Source organism: Tauraco erythrolophus, chromosome 2 (assembly GCF_009769465.1).
Source record: "Tauraco erythrolophus isolate bTauEry1 chromosome 2, bTauEry1.pri, whole genome shotgun sequence".
Taxonomy (NCBI): domain Eukaryota; kingdom Metazoa; phylum Chordata; class Aves; order Musophagiformes; family Musophagidae; genus Tauraco; species Tauraco erythrolophus.
In genome coordinates, this window is record NC_141466.1 from 45,108,220 (window position 1) to 45,133,993 (window position 25,774).

The following is a 25,774-nucleotide window of genomic DNA, read 5'->3' on the forward strand; positions in this document are numbered from 1 at the left end:
GCATTCCAAGTAAAGCGAAACATTAAATGAGCCTAGCTATCTACAAAGAACTGACGGACCAGGTTGAAGGAAGATCCTAACGCTTGCCTTTGAAGATTAGCCACCTGGAAAGTGCCAGCTGCTAAACATCAAAGGGAACCTGTCCCTCCTCCACCCAGGGCAAAGCCCTTTGTAGAACTTTTCCCTAAGAAGCATGACTCTGTTTAGCTTCTCAAGCCAAAGAAAAGCTTTAAAGCTGTTTGACAATCCCAGCAGCAAGAAGGAGGAAGGGCTGGCTCGGGATACTGTCCATTTATCAAGTGGGTGAGTTCCAGGCTCCTTAAAAGAGAACATCAATCAGTCTATTCTCTTGGTGATATATCAGCTGTTTGACTGAGGCTGCTGAGCCTCTTACTGCCAAGAAGAAGTATCTTTGCCTTCTGTGGTTGCTTAATGGGCTTTGGGACAGGGAGAGGGAGATTGTTCTTAGTTGGAGTAACTGTCTCTTTAAGGAGAAATTAATGATTCTCACATCACTGGCCACTGTTTTACTGAAAAGAGGGAAGGGGACAAAAAGTGAGCAAGTGGTCACGAAGATTGGACTGGGATGAGATCAGCACTCCTACTCAGCACCAGTCATACAGTGAGATTATTCCACCTGATAAAGGATTAATATGCTAAAACAAGCCTTCTTCTGTCTGCTGCAGGGGTTATTAAACAAATTTTAAACTTTTCTAAAGCTTCCGTCTCAGCACTGTGTTTCAGTCCCAGACTGTTGTTCAATGAAGCAAGAATATAGAAGATTGAAACTACAGCTTCTGGATTTTTGCCAGATTTTTACTATATTTGTAAACATATATGCATACATGTATACATATACATATGTATACAAACTGAAAACAAGCCAGACTCAAAAGGTTTTGATATGTCTAGCAAATGAAATATTCCCTTAAGCCATTGGTGCATAATGAAATCGGTACTCTTGACAGCTTTCCCAAGAATAGGGAAAACCAACAAGACTATCAAGTTTGTTGAGCTTCAGCAGAGAGTTCCTCGGTTCCCTAGTCTCAGGAAGAGACCAACGAGGTTTCAGAGTTACCAATATGAAGAAGCAATGCAGCTACAAGAGTATAATTTTAGAAAAAAGCTTAATAAATAGGGATATTAGGAAGTGGGCATCCATAGTAGAGAAAATTTGACCACACAACACAGTCCTTTCCAAACTATGTCCCTATGTCAGAGTACTTACAGTTAGCTAATAATGAAATTACATTTTCAAACCTGATATATTATACTTGGGTTATCCATTCACGACAACAACAAGCATAATTTTAGTATTAGCAATATTCTGACATCCTTCTGCATTAAAGTGTCACACAAGTATTTCCTTAAATTCTGAACAATTTTATAAACAGGATGCATAAACCTTCATGTAATAATGCACTTTCCAGCTATTTGTTTCCCAGAATTAAGACAATATGTTTTTGTACTATTTTATGAGTAGTCTAAGAGGAAATGGAACATAAAGTCTTCCCTTTGTTTCCATTCAACCATGTAGTTTTGGGAAAGGATTATCTCCATATTCTTTTTATCATTTGCAAAAGGGTTGGTTAATGCACTTTGGCTAACACTCTTTTCACGAACAGCTCAAAGAGAATGTATTTAGCTGACTTGGACACATGGTGAACTCATTTTAATATACGTTTCTTTTATTTTGGCAGTTTATCATCAAATTCAGCACATAGCAATTACAGACTATTATAGAACTGTGGCCAACACTGGCCCCTTAAGTGAGTCTGCATAGGTCACATGTTGGATCCTTCTGCATTCCCAAATAAAATAAAATATTGTTATTAGACAGTACTCAAAATGAAAAACCCTCAGCCTAGAATTGGCAATGAATGTTATATTCAGGAGTGCCAGAAGCAATTAAAAAGAAATTGAGCCCTGTTTTAGGCTGAACTGTTGCTCCATTTGCAGTCACTGGCAGCTCTCCAACAGCATGCTTGAAATCTTAATAGTCAGGGTGGCCACTATTTGTTCACCGTAAGGAGCCCAAGTGTCACAGTGTTGATCAGACCTTCCCTGCAGACACTCATCAGACTTGTATGGATTTCAGCAGCCGGACCTAGGTCTGGGTAGGGTACAGTGTTATCTCCTGCTTTGGCGTCTCCAACATTTTCCTGGACATGGCTTCCCATTAGTACTCCACAGCATCTCATGTTTCAGTGGCCCTGAGTTCCCAGAATTAGAATAGACTTCCAAAACACTTTGGAAAGTGTCATTAAGCACTCTCTTTTTGCAGTCCCAACCTTGACAATTCATAGTTTAACATCCTTGGGACAGACGGCGTACCTGATGCTCTGCAAAGACGTTGTCAGCCTAATTTTAAACAGTGTAAATTATATGCATTTCCAAACAAATACAATCCCTTTCCTCTAAACTGACTCTCCTACAAGATTTGCTGAGGGTTTCTTGAGCATGTGCAGTGTCTACATCACCATTTTCTCTTTGCAAATATAGCTTATTTGTAGCGATATGAATATCTTTCTCCTTCAACCTCCTCCTAGTTGGCTTTATTTGACACTCAATATTTCGTAATCAAAAAAAGACAAAACAAAATCCAACAGAAATGCAATTTTTTTCTTTGAAAATATCAGCTCTTTATTCCTTCTTCTGTCCTCAAGGCTCACCAGTCTTTTCAAACTGCTGCTCTGTTAGCCATGTTCTTTTGTTCTTCTGTTTGGGGGCCTCTGTGATTTCAAACCCTGCTTTTCAGTAGAAAAAATGCATCTTCTATGCTTTGGCCCAACTCATTGTTCTTAGACATTTTCAGTGGAATGGAAATTATTTTTAGCTAATGACGCTCTATTTGCCATAGTGAAAGGGATGTTAAGGTGTATATGTATTTTATCCTTATTGAGAATATATGGTTAACTCTACATTTACTAAGTAATTTCATGATTTCAGAAACCTACTTGTACTTTAATGCATAGAAAGGTTCTTTTCTCAAGTTACTATGATAAGCTATTATTAGAAAGTGGAGAGGATTATTTTTTATGAATACCTGAAATGTAGAAGAAGAATTCATTAGAAGAATAATTCATTAAAAAGGCAGCAGGATAAAAATCGGATTGTTATCTTTCAGTGGAATGAAAAGCTTCCCATTTCAGAAAACTTTAACATATTTTTAATGTAAAATTATTTTCATTTCATGCTCAACATAAATTAAACAAACAAACAAACAAACAAAATTATTTTGGAATTTTTGCACTTCATTTCTGAAGCCACACACAAAAACAACTTCATTCTATATACAAGTTCTTGCCCTTTTTATACCCCTTTCTAACTCTCCAAACATCCAAGTGAAGGCTCACAGCATAACCTGAACATCAACAGATTTCATTTTGGATAAATACATTCCATAGGATTAGAGTCTTGCAAATGCATGAGAGTTTTTTTTTTTGTGTAATGGGTGCTTCAGCTCAGGCATATCTGTGGGCTGCAACTATTTCAGCACAGCACTGAACAAGAGGCACTCTTTAAAATAGTTTCAAGGCTACTACAGACTCTGTAGCTCAAAAGCAACACTTTCTTGTCGGGAATCAAAAAAATGGCCAGTGCAGACCTAGAAATTTTGAGATTGCGTTCCCTGATGAAATGATCTCCTGAGTCCCTAATTAACTACACCATTTTCATTTCCTAGGTTGATTAAAAGAATCTTTGCTGCAGATCTAACCTTGAAGTTAGGAAAGCGTGGATAATCAGTTCTGCAGCCAAAATGAGTGGACACAAATTGTACTTAGAGTGAACACTGTGAAAGAAAATACTCACATAGGTACTGCAGCATCCAGCAGCAGACTGGGATACAAAACTGTTCACAAATGAAAGAGGAACACTAGAAGTAAAGAGCTGATGAGCCATCTCAGTGCAACAGCAAGTACGACACCCATAGCTTAACAGAGCTTTCCTCTAACCTGCAAACTTTAAGCACATCTTTGTCTCCAGTGGTTATCTCTGCCTCATTGCCTTGTCCCAGAGGACTAAATGGGATAAAGGAGATAAAGAACAAGGAATGTGATAGCAGATGTCTTCTCATTAATCCCCCTGTGGCTCTGCAGAGGCTGTTAGCAGGGAAGGAACTTCCAAAACAGCACATGGAAGAGTCCTCAGCAGTTCAAGCTGCTTAAACTAATTTATCATGTTAATTAAGCACAGGTGATCCAGTTGCATTTGATCTTAATTGTTCACAGGACTGGAATCTTCTTCTACAGAGGCAGCTCGGGAAAGGAATCTGATTGTGTTTTAGTCTGACTCGAGGCTATTAAACAGGCACCTTTTAGTTATATGTTTTGGCAAACTTGGCTTTATTTTCCTGTGTGTGACTAATGGTATTACTGATGGTCATTATATCCAGTGTCAGAGTCACAGCATGTAACTCATGCGCTCTATTAGCCTTGGAGTTACGCCAAGGCCCACCAGAGTTGAGTCTTAACCATTGGGGTGGGTGGCTAACACCACTGGCTGTGAATGGAGGCAAAAGAGAAGTAGTTACTCCCTGGCAACGCTTACGGCTTCTTACAGCTGAATTCACATACAGAACTAGTGAGATTCAAAGCTAATCTGGAAAGGCAGGTTTACACTTCTTGGATAGAATTGTTTGTAACTAATTACGTTTACAAAGTTATTTAAATGGTCTTGTCCATGACAAATTTCAAATTGTAGACTAACTTGCTGTCTCGTATCAATGACCACTCTGTAAATTCTGTAATGACACACAATTTGCATTGAAGTCCCAGGACACATCTAAAAAGAGTAGTCATACATCAGCAATTAACAAAAGCGATAGATCAGGTAAACAGAAATTCTGTTCTTGTGTAGTTATTTCTTAAGGCTAAATACTGAAGTCTTTGTAAACCTGCAATGTCCATTGATCACAGAATTATATAAGCATAAGCATTTAAGAGTGGGAACATTTCTACCCTCTGGGAAACATTAACACGGTCAAGACACAAGCCAGCCTCATTCATTTAAACTTGATTTCAAAGGTACTTTAAGTCTTAGCAATACAAAAGAAAATAGGATTTCACAGTATTTGAAAAACAGCAGTTCTAGGAAAGCTTATGTAATTAAGAACACTTTGTGATATGTTTATACGACTTGACTGCAAATTAATACGTCCTCATATTTTTATTACATGACAGCAGTACAAATTCAGTCTTTATGGTCAATGACACACTCACCTCCCCAGTGCTCATCACATACTGTGAACAAGGTGGTTTTATTGGCTAATCCTGGGAACACACTGCTGCACTCCATAACAATAGCCTGAGGAATCATTATGATGCAGGACACAATCCAGATAATTATAATGCTGTTCCTTGCTCGCTTGGCTGTGCTTTTAAACATCAAAGGGTGACAAATTGCATACCATCGATCCAAAGCAATGCAGCTAAGTGTTAGTACAGACACAGAGACTGAAACTGTCTAAAGAAAAGGAAATATTATGTAAATGTAAATGTAATTTTTCAAGAGCTTTAAAAATTATTTATTGTAAATTTTTTCCAAAGATTTAAAAATTATTTCTATTTTTAACACTGTTAGCTCTTTATCTGCAATTATTAAATATAAATTATTCCCAGGAAAAGACTCCTTTTTAAATCACTTCTTACACAATTACAACAGATATTCTCATCTGCTGTAGACCCACTAGAATCAACAGCACAATTCACAGATTAGGGTGCTACTCAAACTGAGTAGGTGTAGCAGGTTCAGATTCTGAAAGAGCAAATTCATGCAACTTAGAATTTGCAAAACTTTATCTGAAAAATTACTTTTAAAACTCTAGACAATCAATTAGATATTTTTTAATTTGTAGAACAATTTTTTTTGTTTGTCTTTTGGTTGTTTTCTGTGTTATATTTGGATACCAGTACCATCATTTTGCCCTTTCAGTTTTCACAAAACCATGGAAATTCAGGGTCTCATAAAAAACCCCAACCAACTAGCTTAAGGCAGACTATGTCATTTTACCTTCTATTCAGTATAAGACATAACCTGTCACTTTGGTTTTATTCTTTCACTCTGTACGATAGGCGATCATTTCACTGTCTCTTTGAATTTTCTTCCACTAGAATGGAGGCTTTGAGACAAGTTTTGTGATTTTGATTCTGTCAAGTAGGTGACACAATGTGGCTCTTCAATCATACAGGTATCTTCTCAAAATATAAATTGTGCCAGAGGCACAGAGCTGATCACCTGCATACATTCAGAGTTCTGCTTAATTCTTTTTGATTTGTGATGACTGAAAGGCCAAGCACTTGTCATTCTAGTATGCTCAGCCAGTTCATCTAACCGGCTATTCTTAGAAAAGATATTTGTCAATCATTTTTATGCAAATGGTCTCATAACTAATTAGTCCACTGGTGATGAGTGGTGGCAATTACTACTTCAGGCAGACAATCTGATCAGCTTCCAGTGAACCAGCATACTTGGACTATTTCTAAAATAGGTAAAGTAAGTCACTGAACATATATGAAAGCCCAAACTCCCTTCAGAGGTTCAAATTCTCCGTCCTGGACACTTGTGTAGCTGTTTAGGTCCACACACACAGAGTATAAATGACTGTAATTATATTTACAGACATTTTTATTGCTTTTTATCCCCTCTGAATTACTAAAACAGATCACAAAAAGTGAAGGGCATCAGACAAATGTTCCAGAAAGTGTATTGCCCAAGTCTAACAATTAGATGGACCCAGAACAGTGTTTATTAAGTATAAACATATTCATAAGTGAAACAGTCCTTTAATCCTCAGCAGGTACCCTAAGATACCTACTTCAGTAGCAAGGACAGACTTCCATCAGATTATCACTATTAGGAAGATGCTACTGCTCTTCCTCTTTTTTGTAACATGGGTAATGTGTACACAAACACAGTAAAATAATACCTGTAAGTAGGGAATCACTTTGCAGAGGGGATGCCCAAAGAACCAAGTTTCTGTGATGTCCACTACTAAAGTTGCTGGAAGACAAGTAATTGTGACCAGAATGTCAGCCAGAGAAAGATTGACTATGAAGTAGTTGGTAACTGTCCGCATGTGATGATTCTTCCACACTGCAATGCAAACTGAATTTGGAAAGACAAGTTAGTGAGATGGAACTGACTGAGGGAATGCTTCAATAGGAAAACACTAGGCTTTACAGAATTAGGGAAACATTTGTGTCTTTTGTTTAATACAGAATATTTGAATATGCAGTTCAGTGTAAGAACCATGTATTTTCTTTTGAAATGGGAACAAGAGAGTACATGAAGAGAGAATCTTAGTACAAAAAGAGGAGTTTTCCACAGGCTACAGCAAAGGAAGTAATCTCATATATAAACCAGTTTATTTTACTGTAAGTACTATTTTCACTAGCTACTCACACAGCACTTCATACCTATTTTAATTCATTGGCTCCAGTCTACGGCAATACACATCCACATTTGTAGTTTTCCTTTCTCTTACAATAGTGTGATGCTTAATTCAAATTGCTACCACATGGAACCTTGTAAACTGTATCAAGACAACTATCATTTTATAAAACATTTTATTTGGTGTAATACATGTATTGTATCTGCAGAGAACCTGTAACAGTTGTCTAGGCAATTATGATTTGAGGTAAGTAAATAAAGGTAATTTTTGCAGCATTAAGCGCTACTCATTTAAATGTGGTATATTTTTGGTGATATCAAAAGCAGCATGCAGCAAACCTCTATAAGCGGGGTCTTTAGAGCTTCTTTTATATCTTTTCTTTTCCCTCTTTTTCAATTCGAAAGGCTTTTAGAAATGAGGCAAATCAGTCCTTTAACACGGTTGCACCACATTCATAAGCTAACATGTCAAAAATGCCCAAATTTAGTCTGAGATACTAGCCTAAAAATAAGTTTTTTAATAACGTCAGAAGTAAAACCCTGAGAGATTGTAGCAATGAATCGCTTTTGAATGTTTTAGATTCAGTCACCAAAAGCTCTTTAAAAACTCATGCATGAAATTTTCTGGAAATACCATAATAAATCTTGTAAGAAAAAATTGTCCATCAAAGGTTCTTCTCCTGTAAACAATAATTCATCCATCATACAAATCTGGATGAAGATTCAAAGTCTCCTTAATCTATAAGGATATAGCAGTATGCTTAATTTAGATATATTAAATAGATCACAGAATGCTAAATAATAAAGTTAGACAGGCTTCAAGAGGTTGTCCAAATCTAAAATGGAATCAGCTAGAATTAAACTGCCCTCTTATTAAACTAGATAAAACAGCTGGAAAAAAAATACACAGAATATAAACCACATAAGCTCTTGAGATCAGATGCTTCTTTAGATCCTAAAAAGGATGGTGTGCCTGAAAGCCTGTGTCCATCTTCCAGCTGCATCAGTTCATCTAATAAAATGTATTACTTCAGTCACAAATCTTGTCTTCCTTAAGTCTTTAGACCAACACAACCACAGCAAGACTACCACTAAGCCATTGCTGGCAAGTTTACATTTTAAAATCTGTTATATTTGAAGATTAACAGAAGCCTCTGTTAAATGCATTGCAGTGTTTAACTACCTTCCCTATTAAAAAAAAAAAAAAGAAAAAAAGTCTTCTGACATTTAATCTACTTTTCTTTTGCTGCTTCTTGCACCACTTTTTTTTCTTGTGTGTGTGTGTGTGTAAAGAAAGGCAGCAATGAAGAAGAGCTTTTCCCTGTGGTAATGCTTCACGTATGTAATGATTGTTATTGCACCTTTCCTCAGTTTTCTTTTTGGATGGTACAACTCCAGAACTCTCTATCTTCTACTGCTGGTCATTTTTAGAACTTCTGCAACCATCCTTCTTGTTGTTCTCTGGATGATCTTCAGACTGGATCGCACTTTTGCTGCAGAGTGTCATGACCAAAATCAGCATAATACTCATTCAAGACCTTCCTAGAGCTTTAGCAGGAGCTGAGATTAGAGTATTTCTTCATGAAGGCTATGTATAGGCATTTAGAGGTAATTTAGGTCAAAGGGAGAGAGAGAATCTAGGTCAGTTTCTTTAAGAGAACGTGATTTTATCAACTACCTGGCTAGGATAGTTGGCTTCCATTCATCTAAAACCCCCATTGTGAGACAGTAGATGTTCTTCATCTTTTAATGTGTTGCAGACATGGTTTTAGATTCTATAGCTTGTATAAATTTAATCTTTGCTATACATCTATCATGCTCTTGCAAATGCATGCAAAAACCTCTCCGCAAAGCTCTTCACTATTCTTGGACTGTTTTTGGAGAAAATCTCCCACAGTATCCATTTCTTCTGTTGTTTTCTTCCTGAATACAGAATGTCAGATTCTCTTAGCTATGGCTTTAGATCTCTGAAAGGCAAGGCTTATAAATCAAAAAATTAAAAGAAACATCATATTAATTGTGTTACTTCCCATTTGGGTGATTATCTACTAAAGCAATTCGGGTGATTATCTACTAAAGTAATTATTGCTATAGCATTGCATCATAATTACAATGTAAATATCCAGAGCCTTATCATTGTCACTCGGTGCATGGGATTACTACAGTTATAACTTCCATTCTGACAATGCAGAAGCAGCACGTTAACAGAGAAGATAATACATTGCTGCCCCTCTGGAATGTTGTTTGCAGTTGGAAATGCAATGTTGGGGAAAAAAATTGTGAACACTATTTCACTTTCAATAATTCTAACACTTAACACTAAAAATTTGAAGATTTGGGCTTTTACTTACGTCTTGTTCTTTGTTTTGAGTGCAATTCATATTGAAGTATGGTCCTGTCTTGTACTTAAGCAGAAGTTGATATTAAGTGGCCATGTTTTTCTGTATATTTTATTTCTTTCATCAATAGGCAGAAGTTAAGTAAAATGTTGTCTTAAAAGTTCAGAGTTTGGCTACTTTGTTCTCATGCTATGCTTTCAACAGTCCTACCTGATTCAGTTAAGTGCATTATTTTCAGCAAAAGATATCTGTGCCTAAAGGTGTAAGGTTTAAGCAGATATGTATGATCTTTGACACAGCCTATTCTCATTCCTGTGCTGACCTGTTTGGGGAAAGCACCAGAACATAAACGTTATTTCTGGTAAAACAAATCCATTAAGTTAACAAATGTGAGTTCAATCTCACTGGCAGCAAACTGTACCAGAAACCAATTCTCATAGCATTTTGCATGTTGTGTTCAAAGCTTTCTATCACTATGAGCAAATGAAACCTCATGATACCCAGAGAGCTAAGAAAGTATCATTTTCATCATTGATGCAAGGAAAGTGCAGTGCGGAACAGAAGTTGCTAAAAGCCATACAGTAAATCAGACACAGAATAAGAAACTTGGACTCCTAATTCCCAGCTCTGTACTAAGCCTTCCAGATCACGCTAGGTTAACACGGATGGAATTTAGATGAACTCCAGTACCTGCTATTCCTCAGAGAAATACAAAAGACTATGCCCCTTGCTAGTCAGGGAGTAGCAGCATGCAGGAAAGCCAATGTACAGAAAGTAGCTCTGAATTCCTTTGAATTCTAATCTACGAGGGCAAAAGGCACCTGAAAGGTAGAAAAAATAATATTTTACAAGCATAGAAATGCATTATAATTTGTTACTTTAGACTTCTCTGTTTATGCTTGTATGTTTCCCCTTTTGACCTCAGCCGTCCTTTGCAGCATAGACCATTTCCCGTTCTTTGTATAGCCCAGAGCACAAGAGCATCTTAACTAGCATGTTTACATACTACCATAATAATGAAGTATCCCAGAAACTTATTCCATGACTGTATAAATAAAAAATGAGTTTGTGTAAAAAAACCTCTAAGGAGGAAGTGGTGTAAAACCAAGTCAGCTTCTCCCCTGGTTGTTGCCCTTTGCTGGTTGCAGCACTGTTTCCAAACTTGCACAAGCATTGGCAATGTTTTCTTTCAGTGCGAGGCTAAGCTGAGCTGTGAGGATTTGCTATGAGTTATTTGAATAGGACAGAATGGTATAAATGACAGAAAGTTAGTTCAATCTATTCCTTCCAGACTCGATGTTTCTGAGTCTCCTACAGTACAAGGTCATTCAGTAGTCTTGGACAACAGCTTCCGTGATCTAGCAGATCATTGAGAAAGACGCCCTAGCCTCTGTTCAAAAACTTTTATAGTTTGACTATGCCACTGAATGTATTATAACTAGTTAAGTATCAGGACAAAAGAATTTTGCATACTCTCCACTCTTACTCCTTTAAATACGCATTTTTATCTCAGGTGGTTCTACAGAGAGGTGGAAGCACTCAGTTCCTATATGAACTCTAAAGAAACATGCTAGATAAAGGAAGCTCTGTGGAGTGGGAAATGCCATCTGCCTACTCGGAATGAAATAGCAGGGAGCTGTGGCTTTCCAATCAGCTTGGAGAAGTAATGATGACAAAGGTAGTAGAGATTCTCAACTGAGAGTGAATTTTACCAAAAAGTACTCCAAAATCATCAAATAGGAGATGAGACCAGCATATGATTTCCTAAAAAACTTGGGAGACATCACAGAGTTAACAGGATGCCTGTTTAGTTAGGGTACAATGTGGTGGCCCAAACTGAGCTCTTCAGACCTCCACTGAAAACCTATGAAATAGTAAAAATAGCTCTGAATAAAACCTCAATTTAACATTATATGCAAATCTTTAATGCAACCTTTGATGTTCCCAGCTATAAATGGGAGTAAGGATGAATGTAGGAAAAACCCTGTTAACACAGGCACTGCAGAAAAGAAGATCAGCATTAAAAAAAAAAAAAAAAAAAAAAGAAAAGAAAAAAAAAACACGGGAGAGAAATATGAGAGAAATGTAACTCAGAAAATTGCTCCTACTGTGCATGGTTTTCCCAACTGCTACAATTCTACTGAACCTGATTACCTGCCCAGTGTATTTTATTATTTTCTGTATTTTTGCTTTTATTTTATAAAACCACTCAAAGTTACAGTTAATAACCGCAAATGAAAACATGCAGGCCAGCTTTCACAAAGAGCAGCTGTTTTTCTAATGGTTGTTAAGTAATCCGACTCCCGTAACTCCTTCATTACACCGCTGATTCTTTCGTTTTCTTCCGCCAGTCAAGAAGCAAAACCGCTGCTATTCCTACCTCTGCCACAAAGTGTCAGTGAAGCCTTGGAAACTAGTTTGAGTTTCCAGGCAGACAGTGTTGGGAAAAAACTTACGGAGGCGCTCCCCAAACGAGGACAGGTCTGCGACAATGAAGCTTGTTTCAGAACCCATCCTCCAAACGTTCGTGATGTCCCACCCCTAGAAAAGTCTCACGGGCAAGTCTCAGGAAGGACTAAACGTAACGAATTCCAATCAAAGTTAAAATCTAACACAGATGCCATTAGAAGTCCACCAAGAAAGCTTCATATACCCCATTGAGAAAAAACCCTCTCAAATAAGGTGGTACGGTGATACTGGTATTTTTCGTGTACAAATTTATTCCCTGTTGGTTTAGAGTCCTGGGGCATTTTAATTAGAGGCTGTAATGCCATCTTTTCAATTAGCGTAGCTCATTGTATCTCAAGCTGAATATGAAAACAATACAAAGACTCCAGTTGGTACAAAATGCAGCTGCTTGCCTCCTGGAAGATTTATGCTGTCTTGAGCATATTAAACATCACGCCACAGTCCTTCCGCTGGTGGACTGCTGGTTCAGCTGTCAATTTGTTTTTCACATGTCAACCCTAAATCATTTCCTCAACACTCCAGCAGTCTTGTCAACCTCCTGTTCAATGGCTCATCTTCCAGGGCGACTTCTTGGCCAAAATAAAAAAATAATTTCCATAACCTGCTATACCTGACATTTCCTTATATAAATGAATGACATTACCTCTTATCTCACTTTTAGTGAATAATAAATCCCAGATGGGTGTAAACAAAGAATTAGAATTTTATTTCCCATTATAATAAACTTCAATGATTTTGTTTTGCTTTGGTAATTCAGTATCACGATTGCTTGACTGAAATATGGCCACCCAGCAGTCATTTGGAAGTAGTGCTGTGATTATAAGCACTGGTCACCAAGATTTCCAAATGCATGAGGCAGAAAGCATCTAAAGAGCTTTGCTCCACAATATTTTACAAACAGTGATTAAAAATGTGTTTAATAAATTTGAGTTACACACTATACCCTACTTCCTACCCCCACAGAAAAAACTGTTTCTGCCTGGCAATGAAATGGTTCTTCACATGGCATTCTCCCCTTTGGTCTTTTTCGGTGATGACATTGTCTACTGAGACCAAGGTCTGGGTGGTGGGGTGCTGAGAGACACAATCGTGTTGAAAGTAAGTCTGAGTAGATAGGCTACCAAACAGGATTCTGGAGAGCTAGAGCCCCTGCAGAAACACTGAATCAACGCATACTGTTGGAAGGAAAAAGCCTGTCACTGAAACTACTTTCATCATGAACGGTTCCTGAATGAGATTCTTCTGCTCTAACTTGAGAGTCTAAAAATTAGGTGCCTAAGATTAAGCTGATTTTCTTTGTTTTAGGAAGGTTTTCCATGAGTCTTTCAATAATTTTATTGATGATTTTGATTAAGGCATGAGAAGCACTTTAACTAAATTGTAGAGGATATTTAATTAGGGGTTTTTGAAACCAGCAGCGAGAACAAAAGATCTAAAACAAAATGATCTTTTCTGTGAATAGAGAGATGATATCTATTTCCTAGGTTGTCCATCTCTTATCCACTATTAAGCCCTAAACTCACACATTACTTCATTTTTTACATAACTAATCTGAAAAAAGGAGTCTAACGTAAGATCAGGTGTATGTTGAAGAAGTAATAGAAAGAGTGACACAAAGAAAAGAGACTTTTTGTACAACGTTTATTGTAATGGAAATACTGAAAAAAAAATCTACAGCTGGTAATAATGCCCAGCAGTTAAGAACTGTCCTTGAATACGTGATATGACTGTTGAAAAGATGGATAATATTCTGGGCTGCACATACAAAGGCCTACCAGTGAGGTGATAGCTCATCAACAGGACACCCTAGATGTGTCAACAAATTTGAACAAAATCACGGAAGCATGACAAAAGGAGTAGGTGGCCATGCTCCCTATGTATCAGACATAAACAGGTAGGTTTGTGTAGGTTCCATCACTTTTTTCTAGTATAACTCTAGGGAAAATACTGAAACTGTAACAAATACAGCTGAATAACATTGAACATATGAAATCTTAAAGTATTTTGTTGAATATCAGCTTCACTGAAAGGTACTATTGGGAAACTGTCTCCCACAAAAGACAATGAGAGTCTACATAAATAAACCAGACATACAGCAACGAGTTTGCTTGCAGCAATATATTTTCTGAGATGTTTTCTAGCTACAGAGTGCTCTATTGTACTCAGGCTTTTAAAAGGACTTATGCACTGGGGGTTGTGGGTTACTCATGTTCTCCAGCCCACTTCTACATTTTTACGTACTGCCTTATTATTATGGCGCTAGAGAAGAATAAAGGAACTGACTTTTGCTGGCTGGAAGCTTATCTCTACAGATTACAATTGGGAGTAATAGCACAACCGTCTAATTGGCACAGGATTCATTTTCTAACTCAGTCACATTACATAATCTTAGGCAATTAACAACCTAATGGAAATGGGAGTTATTACCAGAAGATCAGCTATGCTATAAAAACAGATTGCCCAAAATGCCAGGTTTGGTCAGCTCTGGCAGAAGTTAAAGGTACCATCACACAGTTTTATCGAGCTAACTGTACTGATTAACATAGAAAGATTGGTTTTACATTTTTCCACCACACACACACACACACACACAAATCATTACAAGTATTAACTGGCAACCCCGGACACCTCTGCAGAGCTGGCTATACTGGCTTATCCAAAGAAGCGTGGCCAGCAGGTCAAGGAAGCAGATTCTGCCCCTCTACTCTGCTCTCTTGAGACCCCACCCGGAATACTGCGTTCAGCTCTGGAGTCCCCAACACAAGAAGGACGTGGAGCTGTTGGAGCGAGTCCAGAGGAGGGCCACAAAAATGATCCGAGGGCTGGAGCACCTCTGCTATGAAGACAGGCTGAGAGAGTTGGGGCTGTTCAGCCTGGAGAAGAGAAGGCTCCAGGGAGATCTTATAGCAGCTTTCCAGTACTTAAAGGGGGCCTACAGGAAAGCTGGAGAGGGACTTTTTATAAGGGCGTGTAGTGATAGGACAAGGGGCAATGGCTTTAAACTGAAAGAGGGGAGATTTAGAATAGATATAAGGAAGAAATTTTTCACTCAGAGGGTGGTGAGGCAGTGGAACAGGTTGCCCAGAGAAGTTTGGATGCCTCATCCCTGGAAGTGTTCAAGGCCAGGATGGATGAGGCTTTGGGCAACCTGGTGTACTGGAGGGTTTCCCTGCCCACGGCAGGGGGGTTGGAACTAGATGATCTTTGAGGTCCCTTCCAACCCTAACCATTCTATGATTCTATGATTAATGACCAGTTTTTTCTTAATCACATTTGATATACTTACCTTTCTATCCATAGTAACAATAAAAAGCCTACAAAATCCTTACACACACTTCATGTTAGAGATGGAAGGACCGTAAATACAGCTGTCATCCTGCACATGACACTACAATAAAAAGATTTCACACTTCACTATGACTCAATTTAAACCTGCATGACTCATTAAAATCAAGGTGTGCTTCACAGCCAAAATGCCGTGCAACTTCGAAACAATATGCTTCAAAATACATCTGTCAGTCAGTGCAAAATGGAATTGTGCTAGGAAAAACCTTTCCATGTCCATGTCTGTTTCTAATATAGACATAAGAATGCCTCTTCTTTAGGGTATACAAAGAAAATACGATTCACTATGCTAGTGAAATGCTACAGCAAGTATCTTGCGTAGTATACAACTTCTGAATCTATATCATGAATCCACATGAAATTAGCCGTGTGGTGTTTGGGTTGTTTTTTTAAAATAGCAAAATTTTATGGGGCCTTTAACCATTTGATTTTTCAGCATGACAGGTTGATGAAGTTGTTCATATTAGAGTTTGAGGGAATTTTAAAAGCAGTTGCATATAGCTAATTGTGTTTCTTTCCCTGTTTAATAACATTTTCCATGATAGGCAGAAGTACACCGATTAAGTGTTTTAATACTAGTTGTTACCTAAGCCATTTCTATATTTTGTTCTATTGATGTCTTGTTGGAACTGAAATTATGAACACACTCACTTTTGGCAAATATTGTCCATTTTTAGGTAAGAAGTCAATAAATTTTGGCTTTTGTTAGCATAGATTACTTCAATGGTAACAAATTCTTGTCTGTGAGGAAACAACGCATACTTAGTTATGCTGTGTTTTAAACAACATACTTGAATGGTGACCCCTAGAAACGTGGCCAGCCAACAGCCTCATGATGTGCATGCATAGTCTCTATTTAGGAGATCCTCTATTTGAGTAAGCCATCTCAAGTATGTTACTTAGTAGTCTCTTGGGCTCTTCCCCACTCCTGCTGGGAACAGAGCTCTCGGAGAAAGGTGTGACACCTCTTTTGAGGGTCACCTCTTTGCCTGGGAGCTGCATTCCAGCTCAGACTCTCACACTTAGCTCAAAGACCACATTGCAAGTATGCAACGTGCTGATTCAGCCTCACTGATTTTGACTAATCCTCACCCACTGACTTGACTTTCTGGCTTAACCTCAGACCTGCTTCATCACTATGGATTTGGCTGGGGATTGCTGAGAGGTGACTGAACCCTGGTAAAAATCACCAGACCTACCACGCTCTCAGGCACAGTGGAACTGTGTTGGTGACTACACTGCCCTGTCAATCTTGCTGCTGCTTTCAACTCGTGGCTCTCCTTCCCTGGGGGAACAGTCCATTCTAGCTCTTGTCTGACAAACTCCACTTGTGAGACCTAAGTAAGTAAATCAGCTGCTAATGTCCAAAAAACCCCAAAGGTCTCATTTGACATGCAACACAGAAAGTAAACAATGCTTTAAAAACAAAGAAGTGTTCCAAAACATTTGATTTTTTAGAAAGATGGTGAGTTAAAGCTGGAAGTGACAACAGCTTTCATTTTATCTGGTCACGCCCCAAAGATGCTTCTGTCTGAAGAGTTCTTCACTGACCTAAGAGAAAGATGCGTTAGTCTGTGTTCAGCTCCTGGCAGACAGGGCTTTACTGGTTTTAGTGTTCTTGGAGTTGTGCAGTTGCTGAACAGCTCTGCTGAGTTACTTTCCTTCTTCCATAGACAGAGGATTCTTTCCAAACATCACCCACAATACAAAATTAATACTAGGCAGCATATCCTGCCACCATCAAGGTTGCACCTGTTTTGGGTCTAAATGGCAGAGCTGGTCTTCAGAACTACCACTCCAACAGCTTTGAATAAAATTAAATGGAGTAAGTTCTTTAAAAGTTTCACAGCTTTATCAGGAGTACATCTTGAAAGTAAAATGAAACAAAAGCAAAACCAGCAACAGTAAAGTTTGCTATTTGCTTCCTAGGTAATCCATCAGATACATGCTAATGTGCTTCCCTTGCCACCCATCCCCACCCCATAATGTTCTGGCATTGCAGGGGAACGCTGACTAACTGGTGATAGCTTTTCTGTAGGAGATGCTGAATAGCCAGCCTCTAAGTCAAGGTTTATGATACACCAAATAAGAGATGTTTTATCAGCAGTGCTATAGACAGAAGGAAGGAAGAAAACTGGATGGCAGAAGAGTCCTAAATTTTTAGTTTCCAAAATGTAGGTGTAGCCTCTGAGGAACAATAACACTATGAAAAGTAGTTATGAATTAAACAGAGGATGAAACTCCATATGGAAAGGAATATAATTTTTGTTTCTCTTTTAATAACTTTTAATGGGTTTTGACCCTTGAGACCGAGCACTTTTCCACTTGTTCAGATTCCAGTACTCCTCCTTTATCACTGAGTTTACAGCAGAACTATTGTCCTTTGGAATGATTTTAGAATACAAGTAGCCAAACCGCTTATTATTTTACTCTGACTGAAAAAAAAATACTATCCAAGGACATTCATTTTCATCCAGTTATGAGAGCTGCCTCTAGGCAGATGCAACTCTCCTTTCTTTTAGAAGAACTCAAACAAAAGTCAACAGAATTTGGATTTACATTCAAGGCATCAAGCATGTCTTGCAGCTCACCTTCCTTCATTCTTGGGCACTGCCCTTTTTCAGAGGTGGGTTCAATAGGACTGCACTATTCACACTAGGCAGAGTTGCCTTCTGACATGAAGAATGCTAAATGAAAGTAGAGCTGTGTCCCCTCTGGACTCTCTGGGCAGAAAGCATATAGAGTGGAACTAGTTACACAACTGGATATAAGAATCTAGAAAGAAAAGGGCATAATTTCAAATCAGCTTCATCTTTTAATGCTTTCCTACTTTTTTCCATAAGGATGTGCATGATTCTTTCTTGCCAGTAATCCCCATATTATGCAAACACCAATGTACTTCAGTTGGTACTGGAACTCTTATATAAATTTTCACACATTCTATATCTCAGGTAGATGAAATGTATAAATATTGTATCATTTTCTATGTGGTATCTTTTCAAAAATTACAAAGTCACTCTAGTTATTATTCACCCAACAGATAAAGGTGCTTCTCATGCTGACATTACAAAAGTAAAGCCCTTTCAGTGCCAGATTCCCCAAGTAATCTGAACAAAATTAAACGTAATAACTTAAAATGTGATTAAAGTAAATATGTCTCATCTACAGCAATCAAATAGGATTCATGAAGATCGTGGCACCATTGAAGAGAATACATGACCCATCCAATTCTACCAACACATGCATGCATGCCTAGACCTCAGTATTCAACAGACAGATGCCTTTAAAAGGGTAACAGAGCAGCATTTACACAGTTGCCTATCGATAGGCATTGACTAGAACTCTGGTGTTAGAGCTATACACAAACCTTTCCTTCTCCAGCCCTAAAAAATCAAACCACAGTAAGTAAAAATCAAATGAATGCTCTATGAATCGAACTATGAATTCTTTGAGGAAAGGACCACAGCTGGGTCCTGTACAGATCTCAGCACAACTAGCAGTTACTATAAAATAGATAATAGAGCTATCCAGAGAAGAGTAATTCTCTATCAATTAAACTTGGTTTCATTCTGAGTTGGAAAGAAAAAACAGTATCACTAAATTGTGTGAGTAAATGAAGTTTCTGAAATCCCTCACTGATGTCCTGCACAGTCTTTTAGCCTTGCAAGCCCGCTGTGCTGAGGACTTTCAAGCTGGGTGCTGGCAGGTTGTGCGTGCTCAGGATCTCAGCCCCTGCCAGCTCTGGGGAGGGCTGCCAAGAGGTCCAGCAGCCCAGCTGGTGGGACACCAGAAGGCTGCTTGTTCTACGTTCGGTCTTTGATCAAACCAAGTGATCTCTGCTGTACATTCTGATTTTGATGACTGCATGTTCCCTGAGGGAAAGCGTTTCATTAGAAAAGTTCTGACTCATGCGAATGAATAATTTAAACAAGGACCATTCACATTCTTTACCTATATAAATGGAGTTAAATGTATGGAATTGTACATTACTTACTAATTCCTTGTGGTCTTATTCCGGTTATTAACTGCTGCAACTGGTTAGTGTGGAATGATCATGTCAGTAACCAGAGACCTCTGTACATCCCATAAATATCTCTCCTTCTTTAATTATCTAGTTTTCTATTATTAAGCAATGTTTTTAATGTCATGTTTTAACATAAAGAAGAAACAGGTATCTGCTCTACAGTCAACATACATTCTCCATTAGGAAGTCCTATGTTTTGCACTGGCTGTGCAAAGAGGCTGCAGGAGTTCCATTGCTGTGCAGTGGTGAAGAAAATCTTTTGGTCTCATTTGCAAAAGAGAAAGTCCTTATCCTCAACACCTATTCTGCTTTTAGTGACAAATTCTGGCCGAGTGAATAAGAGAATAGGACAAAGCATACTGATGTTATCATCTGGATTTCAGATTCCCTGAACGTTCATGTAAATATGTCCTAAAAACGTCTTCTGTTTCTTCTCAGTGGCTTGCACTGAAATCTCTGGTGAGCAGCCAATGTGGGCACACATGAGAATCCCTGACATGAAGCATTCGAATGCAATGATGAAACTTGCATTCAAATGCAGAGATTTGCTAAGGGTTTCCATTTTAGCTGGTTTGTGCAGCAGCTCAGACAGTGTACGTCAACTCTTGCAATGAAATGGAAAGCTAAATAGCAATGCAGACCTTGTTATATGCTACGGTAAGTAGAATTCCTGCAGTGCAGCTCACTCAAGAGCCCAGTAGATGTCAATCAAAGTTCAAGCTTCTGATTCTACCCGTGGTTGTTAATTAACTGTCAGAATGCTTCAGTCTGATTTATTAGTAATATCTGAGGGATGTGCTGTGCCTTCCACTTGCACAGATGTTATTGCTGGGACACAATGACTCTCTTCATCCCATGTGAATGCACAAATCAAAATGAGAGGCAGAAATATAATTTCTCAGTACCACACAGGGAAGGGAAGGGTCTTTCCTGGTTACTTAAGTTTTATCTGAATAGGACATGGACAAAATAGAATCAAAGCATTGACTTCACGTGCCACACTAGTCCAGCAGTCAAACATAAGCAGAAGACACAGCAGCATTAAGGATGACAACATAAGGCACTATTAGCCATTAAAACTCTCTTTAGAACCACTTCTCTGCTTCAAGGAGGTCCATGACTAAATCCCAGATTAACTTTGGATACGGATTTTTCAAGCACGAAAAATTAGTTTCTCAGAGACTTTAAAATGTGTACTGTTCTGTATTAGATTTTCAGTGGTAGCCAATTAAAGTTTCACAAAAACGTGTTTGGAAAGAGCATGAGAGCACATCCATTTCTCTCTCCAAAACCATGTGAGCCTGCAATCAGCGCAGTACCTTTCTTGCATAAAGATGAGACAGTGTTCATCTAATGAGCACCTGCACCTGCACATCCCACAAACAACTTGCCTGTAAACAGAAGCTGCAGTTTGGGAGGGTGAGGTCCGTGTAATGCACAAAGGCAGTTTAAAAATGGCTCGGGCAGCAGCAGTCCAGTATAAGGAAAGGTGGGTGGACAGCCAAATGCTAGCTCCCATCCCAAGCAAAAAGACAACGTACACGAATGTCAGGGAGCAACAGTTCCACATCAGCACCGACATTGTCTCTGTTTGCAAGTGCACGGAGAGGAAAGCTTTTCCCTTCAGGGGGAAAGAGAGTAAGCAGGGTGAGAGCTCCTACAGCTGAAGATTTGACCTTGAATCTCTAAAAGCGAGAGGACCACCTGCTTAGAGAACTGGTGGAGGCAAACACGTAAACACAGGTAGTTCTCCTAAACCCTTCTTGGCTCAAGACCAGATCGAAGAACACTTTTCTTCCTAAATTACAGCCTCTTTGCAAGGGCTATTATCTTTACACTGTCAAGCTGGCTGCCGGGCAATGCACCGAGCAAACACGCTCAGCCTTATGAATAGGTCTAACACAGCCTCTTGGCTGAAAACTCACTGGTAAACTCACTGGTTTCCTCAACGTGCACGCTGGATGTACAGTCACTGCACCAGTACAAAAAAAAAAAAAAAAAAAAAAAAAAAGCAACATGGGTCCGTTGAAAGAAAAAAAAATCTTTGCAAAATTTTCCCTTTGGCTGCAATCGTATTTGCATCTTGCCTCGGGAAGCCTAGAGCTGACAGCGCCGAGATCCATAAATCCTTCGGAAAAAAACATGAATGAAAGACCCGTATGGCAGGGCTGGGCGCGCTCGCGCGCCGCTCCGTTCATGAAAATGTCACGGAAAAAAAAAAAAAAAAAAGCAAATGGCCGTTGGCTCCCGCTATAAGCGCCTTCTGACGGCGGAACCGGCTCGCACCGCGCTCACGCTCATTCATACGGGCAGAACTGACGCGGACCAACCCTCTCTCTGCCCTCACCCTTTGCCTACGAGCAAACCGCGCGGGCACGGCCGCCCCCGGACCGTGTCTGTGCACACGCGTGTCTGCGCACACGCGTGTCTGCCTCCCCCCCCCCCGCCTCCCCATTCCCCCCGCCCCCCCACCTCCCCCACCCCGCGCCGGCACAACCGCCCTTCCCGACAGCGCGGTGACAGCCCCCGCCGTGGGGTCGGCCCGCCCTCAGTCACGCTCCGCCGGCTGCAGCCGCCAGCTCGGGGGAGAGGGAGCGGAGGCGCAGCTCCGCCGGGGAGGGGGAGAGAAGGGGGAGCGGCGAGCGCGGTCCGCCCGTCGGGAGTCCACCCGCCGCTCGCCCGCACCGCCCCCGCCTGTTCCCGTAAACGCTCCCGCTTCCCGCCGCCGCCCCGGCCCACCCTCCCCTGCCCTCGGCTCTCCGTCACACTGCCCCCTCCCCGCGCCAGGGTTACCCACCGCCCCCACCCCCGCTCCCGCCGGGCAGCCCCCCCGCCTCGCCGCATCCTTCACGGATGAATGGGAGCGGGAAGGAGGCGGGCTCGGAGGCGCCGCCTCGCCTCGCTTCCCTCAATGAGAGCCTGGGAGGGCGCCGCCCCGCCCCCCCCCCCCCCCTCCCCCCGCCTCATCCCCGCTCCGCGCGGCTCGCGAGCGCGGCCGTTGCGCCGCCGGGGCTCGGAGCGCGCGCGCTTCCCGCCCGCCGGCTGCTGAGGGGAGCGACCGCCGCTTCCCGTGTCCCTTCTCCGTCACCCCGCGCCCCGCACCGCTCCCTCTCTCCCTGTCCTTTAGAAAACACGGCGCGTTTGTTATCTCCCCAGCAGCCTCCCGGGCGGGCTGAGAGGCGGAGCCGCCGGCCGGGGCGGGCGGGGAGGCGGGGAGGGGGGGGGGGGGGGGGGGGCTGTTTCAGCACCTCAGCCCGGCGGACAGGGACGGGAGCCGGCCTGCGGCCCCTGGCTACCCCTCACCGGCCGCTCCGGGGAGATCCTCCGGCCCCTCTCCGCCTGCCCAGCCCCAGCAGCAAGCGGCTGCCGCCGCGGCCCCTCGCAAGCGCAGGGGGAGCGGTTTTCACGCCGTCCCGCGGCAAAGGCCCCTTCCGCGCAGCCTTAACTTTCCCTCTCGGCTGGAGACACCCGCTTTTCCAGCGGGGGAAGCGAAACCCACGCCTGGTTTCCAGCCACCATCCGTGCAAACGCCACCTCGGCAAGGGGGAACGGGAACTTTGGGGGGAGGAGGGAGCGCGGCTCACCCAGGACGTTCCCGACGAGCGCCACGATGAAGACGACGATGTAGCCGGCGATCAGTGCCCATTCGTACTCTTTGGGATGCAAATACTCCTTCCAGAGGTATCGCAGGAACTCCTCATCGTCGTAGTCGGAGGAAGGGGTTAAAAAAGCCTCCCGCGTTTCGTTTAGCTCCGACCCGCTCGTCCAATTCCTATAAGGAGGGGAACCATCCTGGGATTGAAGCCCGGACATCCCTGGTACTTGGTCCGGGGGCTGAGAGAAGGAATGAAAAAAAAAAAGAAAGACAAAAAAAAAAATACCCTCTCAGAGCATCCGAGCTTTCTCCCGCCCGTCCATCGAGGCTTGTGGTTGTCAGTGCGAAAAGCGGGGTGTGGGGAGAAAAATGACGCGGGAACTTACGGGAGCCAATGCGGGAATAGGCTGGGGATTCACGTCGGTCCCCAACCCGCCCTGAACAGCCTTTTCCCCGGCCGGGCTGGGGGCTGCGCCCTCAGCGCGGCCGGGGAAAAGGCTGTTCAGGGCGGATTGCGTGCTTCGGGTGCCGGACTACACCCGCCCCCGCTGGAAAAGTCACGTCCGATTCGCACGACGTCAATTTTCTTTCCTTAAACTACACCCCCTCCCCCATCGCATCTCTGCACCCCCACACACATCCCCAGCCTCGCATCTCTCCCCCACTCCCGACCCCCCGACCCTCCTCCTGGCTCGTCCACCCCTCTTCCGACTCCGATTCCCCTCGGTTTCTCACCTTCTCTTTTTAGACCTTTCTACATTAAAGCTCGAATATATTCCAGGTGTTTGTAGATTAAAAGCAGTGGAAAGGCTGCTGTGGAAGGAAGCACGGGGTGAAAGGAGCCATTAAGAACGAGTGGCTAATGAGGCTATCTCCTTTCAGAGCCCTTTTTAAAGTTGGGCTGGCAATGGGGCTAAAACAGGAATTAACCCCGATGGGAAAATCCTCAAGAGCACTGATCAGACAAGCGCGGGGTTTCATCGGTTTTCAAGATCACTGAGAGCTCACTGTAGGCTTGAGTCTAGCATGCAGATTCCCTGCGCTGAGGTTGTTTCAAACGTCCAGCTTGGGATCTCTAAGCCGCACCTGCCCCTTAGCTATTCTGAATCGAGCTGAGCTGGCATTTCTGCAATTCAAGAGAGCTCAGAAGCACTAGTTAAGCAGCGTGAGAGGATTCCTGGCTTCTGGTCATCGCTTCTTGGATTATTTTCATACTTTGCCCAGTGTACAGTTCTCAGAAGAGAAAAGTCTGGTCTTGTCCCTCCCTGAGTGAAAACCCCCTCTTATTCTGATAATCTGTCCGATTTCTAGCTGAATAATTTAATGAGCCTGATATAAGCACCGTTTCCATTGTGAAATGACACACCTTGCTCAGTTAAGCATTTCAGTGCGGAGTCTGCACCTCCATAGGAACGGAAGAACTATTATGGTGGGACTCTGCTTCCAAAAGATAAGAGTAATAGAGAAGCTTTAATTCATGAACACTGTAGTGCTTAGCTCTAGACAGTCCTTTAGCTGCCTGAATTGTTCTTTATAGGTATGCAGCCGTCTCTGTTGCTTTCAAAGTCCAATACAGCATATCTACACCCAGTGTTGCCTTTGGGCACCTGTTTCTATAGACCTGCTCTCTTTGCTTTAGTTCCTTGTAAAATAAAGAATAAAAAAATCCCTTTCCTCTTACACAGTGAAGTTGAGTGGACTTTTTAGGCTAAACACATTAAAGATTGAGATATGCTCGGATATACAAAGGCAGGATAGGCACCTATCTGACATAAATTAGAAAGGCAGACTTTGCAAGCATCATAAATGAAAATTAGACACTTTGCTGTCGGAGTGCAGATCCTTGAAGAGACTGCACGAAGAAAAACCCTGTGTAAATAAGGACTGGAGCTCTAAAGTTAGGCCTCAGGGGCAGAATGCCCTTGAAGTTAAGGATAAGAAAACTATGCAGCATGATAAGGGAGTAGTGTTTGCTTAGAGCAGAGCTTCGCTAGGCGGGTGTCTGTTTGAAATAAGCTGTTAAATATGACAAGCATATGTATCATCCAATAATGGTGTAGAAAAGGTGTGGTCTCAGGATTATTGGCAAATACTGTCTATATAAGCAATAAGAACTGCGCAATAAACGAGACTTCCTGCAGCTAACTCATATTGAGTCGTCTCAGTACTTCTCCAAATCCCTTCTCCGCATTATGGCGCCCGAACAGGGACGGGAAAAAATGAGCTGGACTCATCGTTTCACTCGGGACATTTATTACTTGTTTTGAACGAGTGTTATTTTAGCGGAGAAGGGACGGCGACCTACAGGCGGCCCATCGGGGAAAGCCGGGCGGATCTACCCAGGCGGCCTATACAGGAAAGCCGACGATCCGCAGGATCCATTAAGGCGGCCCATCGGGGAAAGCCGTGCAGATCTACATACAGGCGGCCTATAGGGGAAAGCCGGAAGATCTGTAGGATCCACTGTCGCGGTAAGACGATGGAACGGGACGTTGCATTGTCGTTGTTGGGAAGTTTCTTAGAGAAGCGTGGATTAAAACTTGGAAAAAGATATTGGCCCCCCCTGATTGCAGGGGGGTATGCAAAAGATATTATCGTGAAACACGAAGA

The 25,774-nt window shown here is 41.6% G+C and overlaps 1 protein-coding gene across 1 annotated transcript in view; it reads right to left on the minus strand.

Annotated features, from left to right (window-relative positions):
• HCRTR2 (hypocretin receptor 2) overlaps positions 1–23,382 on the minus strand; it is a 34,123-nt gene extending 10,741 nt beyond the window's left edge. The window contains exons 1-3 of the mRNA XM_086608324.1: positions 23,154–23,382; positions 6,929–7,107; positions 5,223–5,466 (exon numbers count right to left, since the gene is read on the minus strand). Of these exons, the coding sequence (XP_086464450.1) occupies positions 5,223–5,466; positions 6,929–7,107; positions 23,154–23,382 (652 nt within the window). The remainder of the gene's footprint in view (positions 1–5,222; positions 5,467–6,928; positions 7,108–23,153) is intronic.
• Between the last annotated feature and the right edge of the window lie 2,392 nt (positions 23,383–25,774).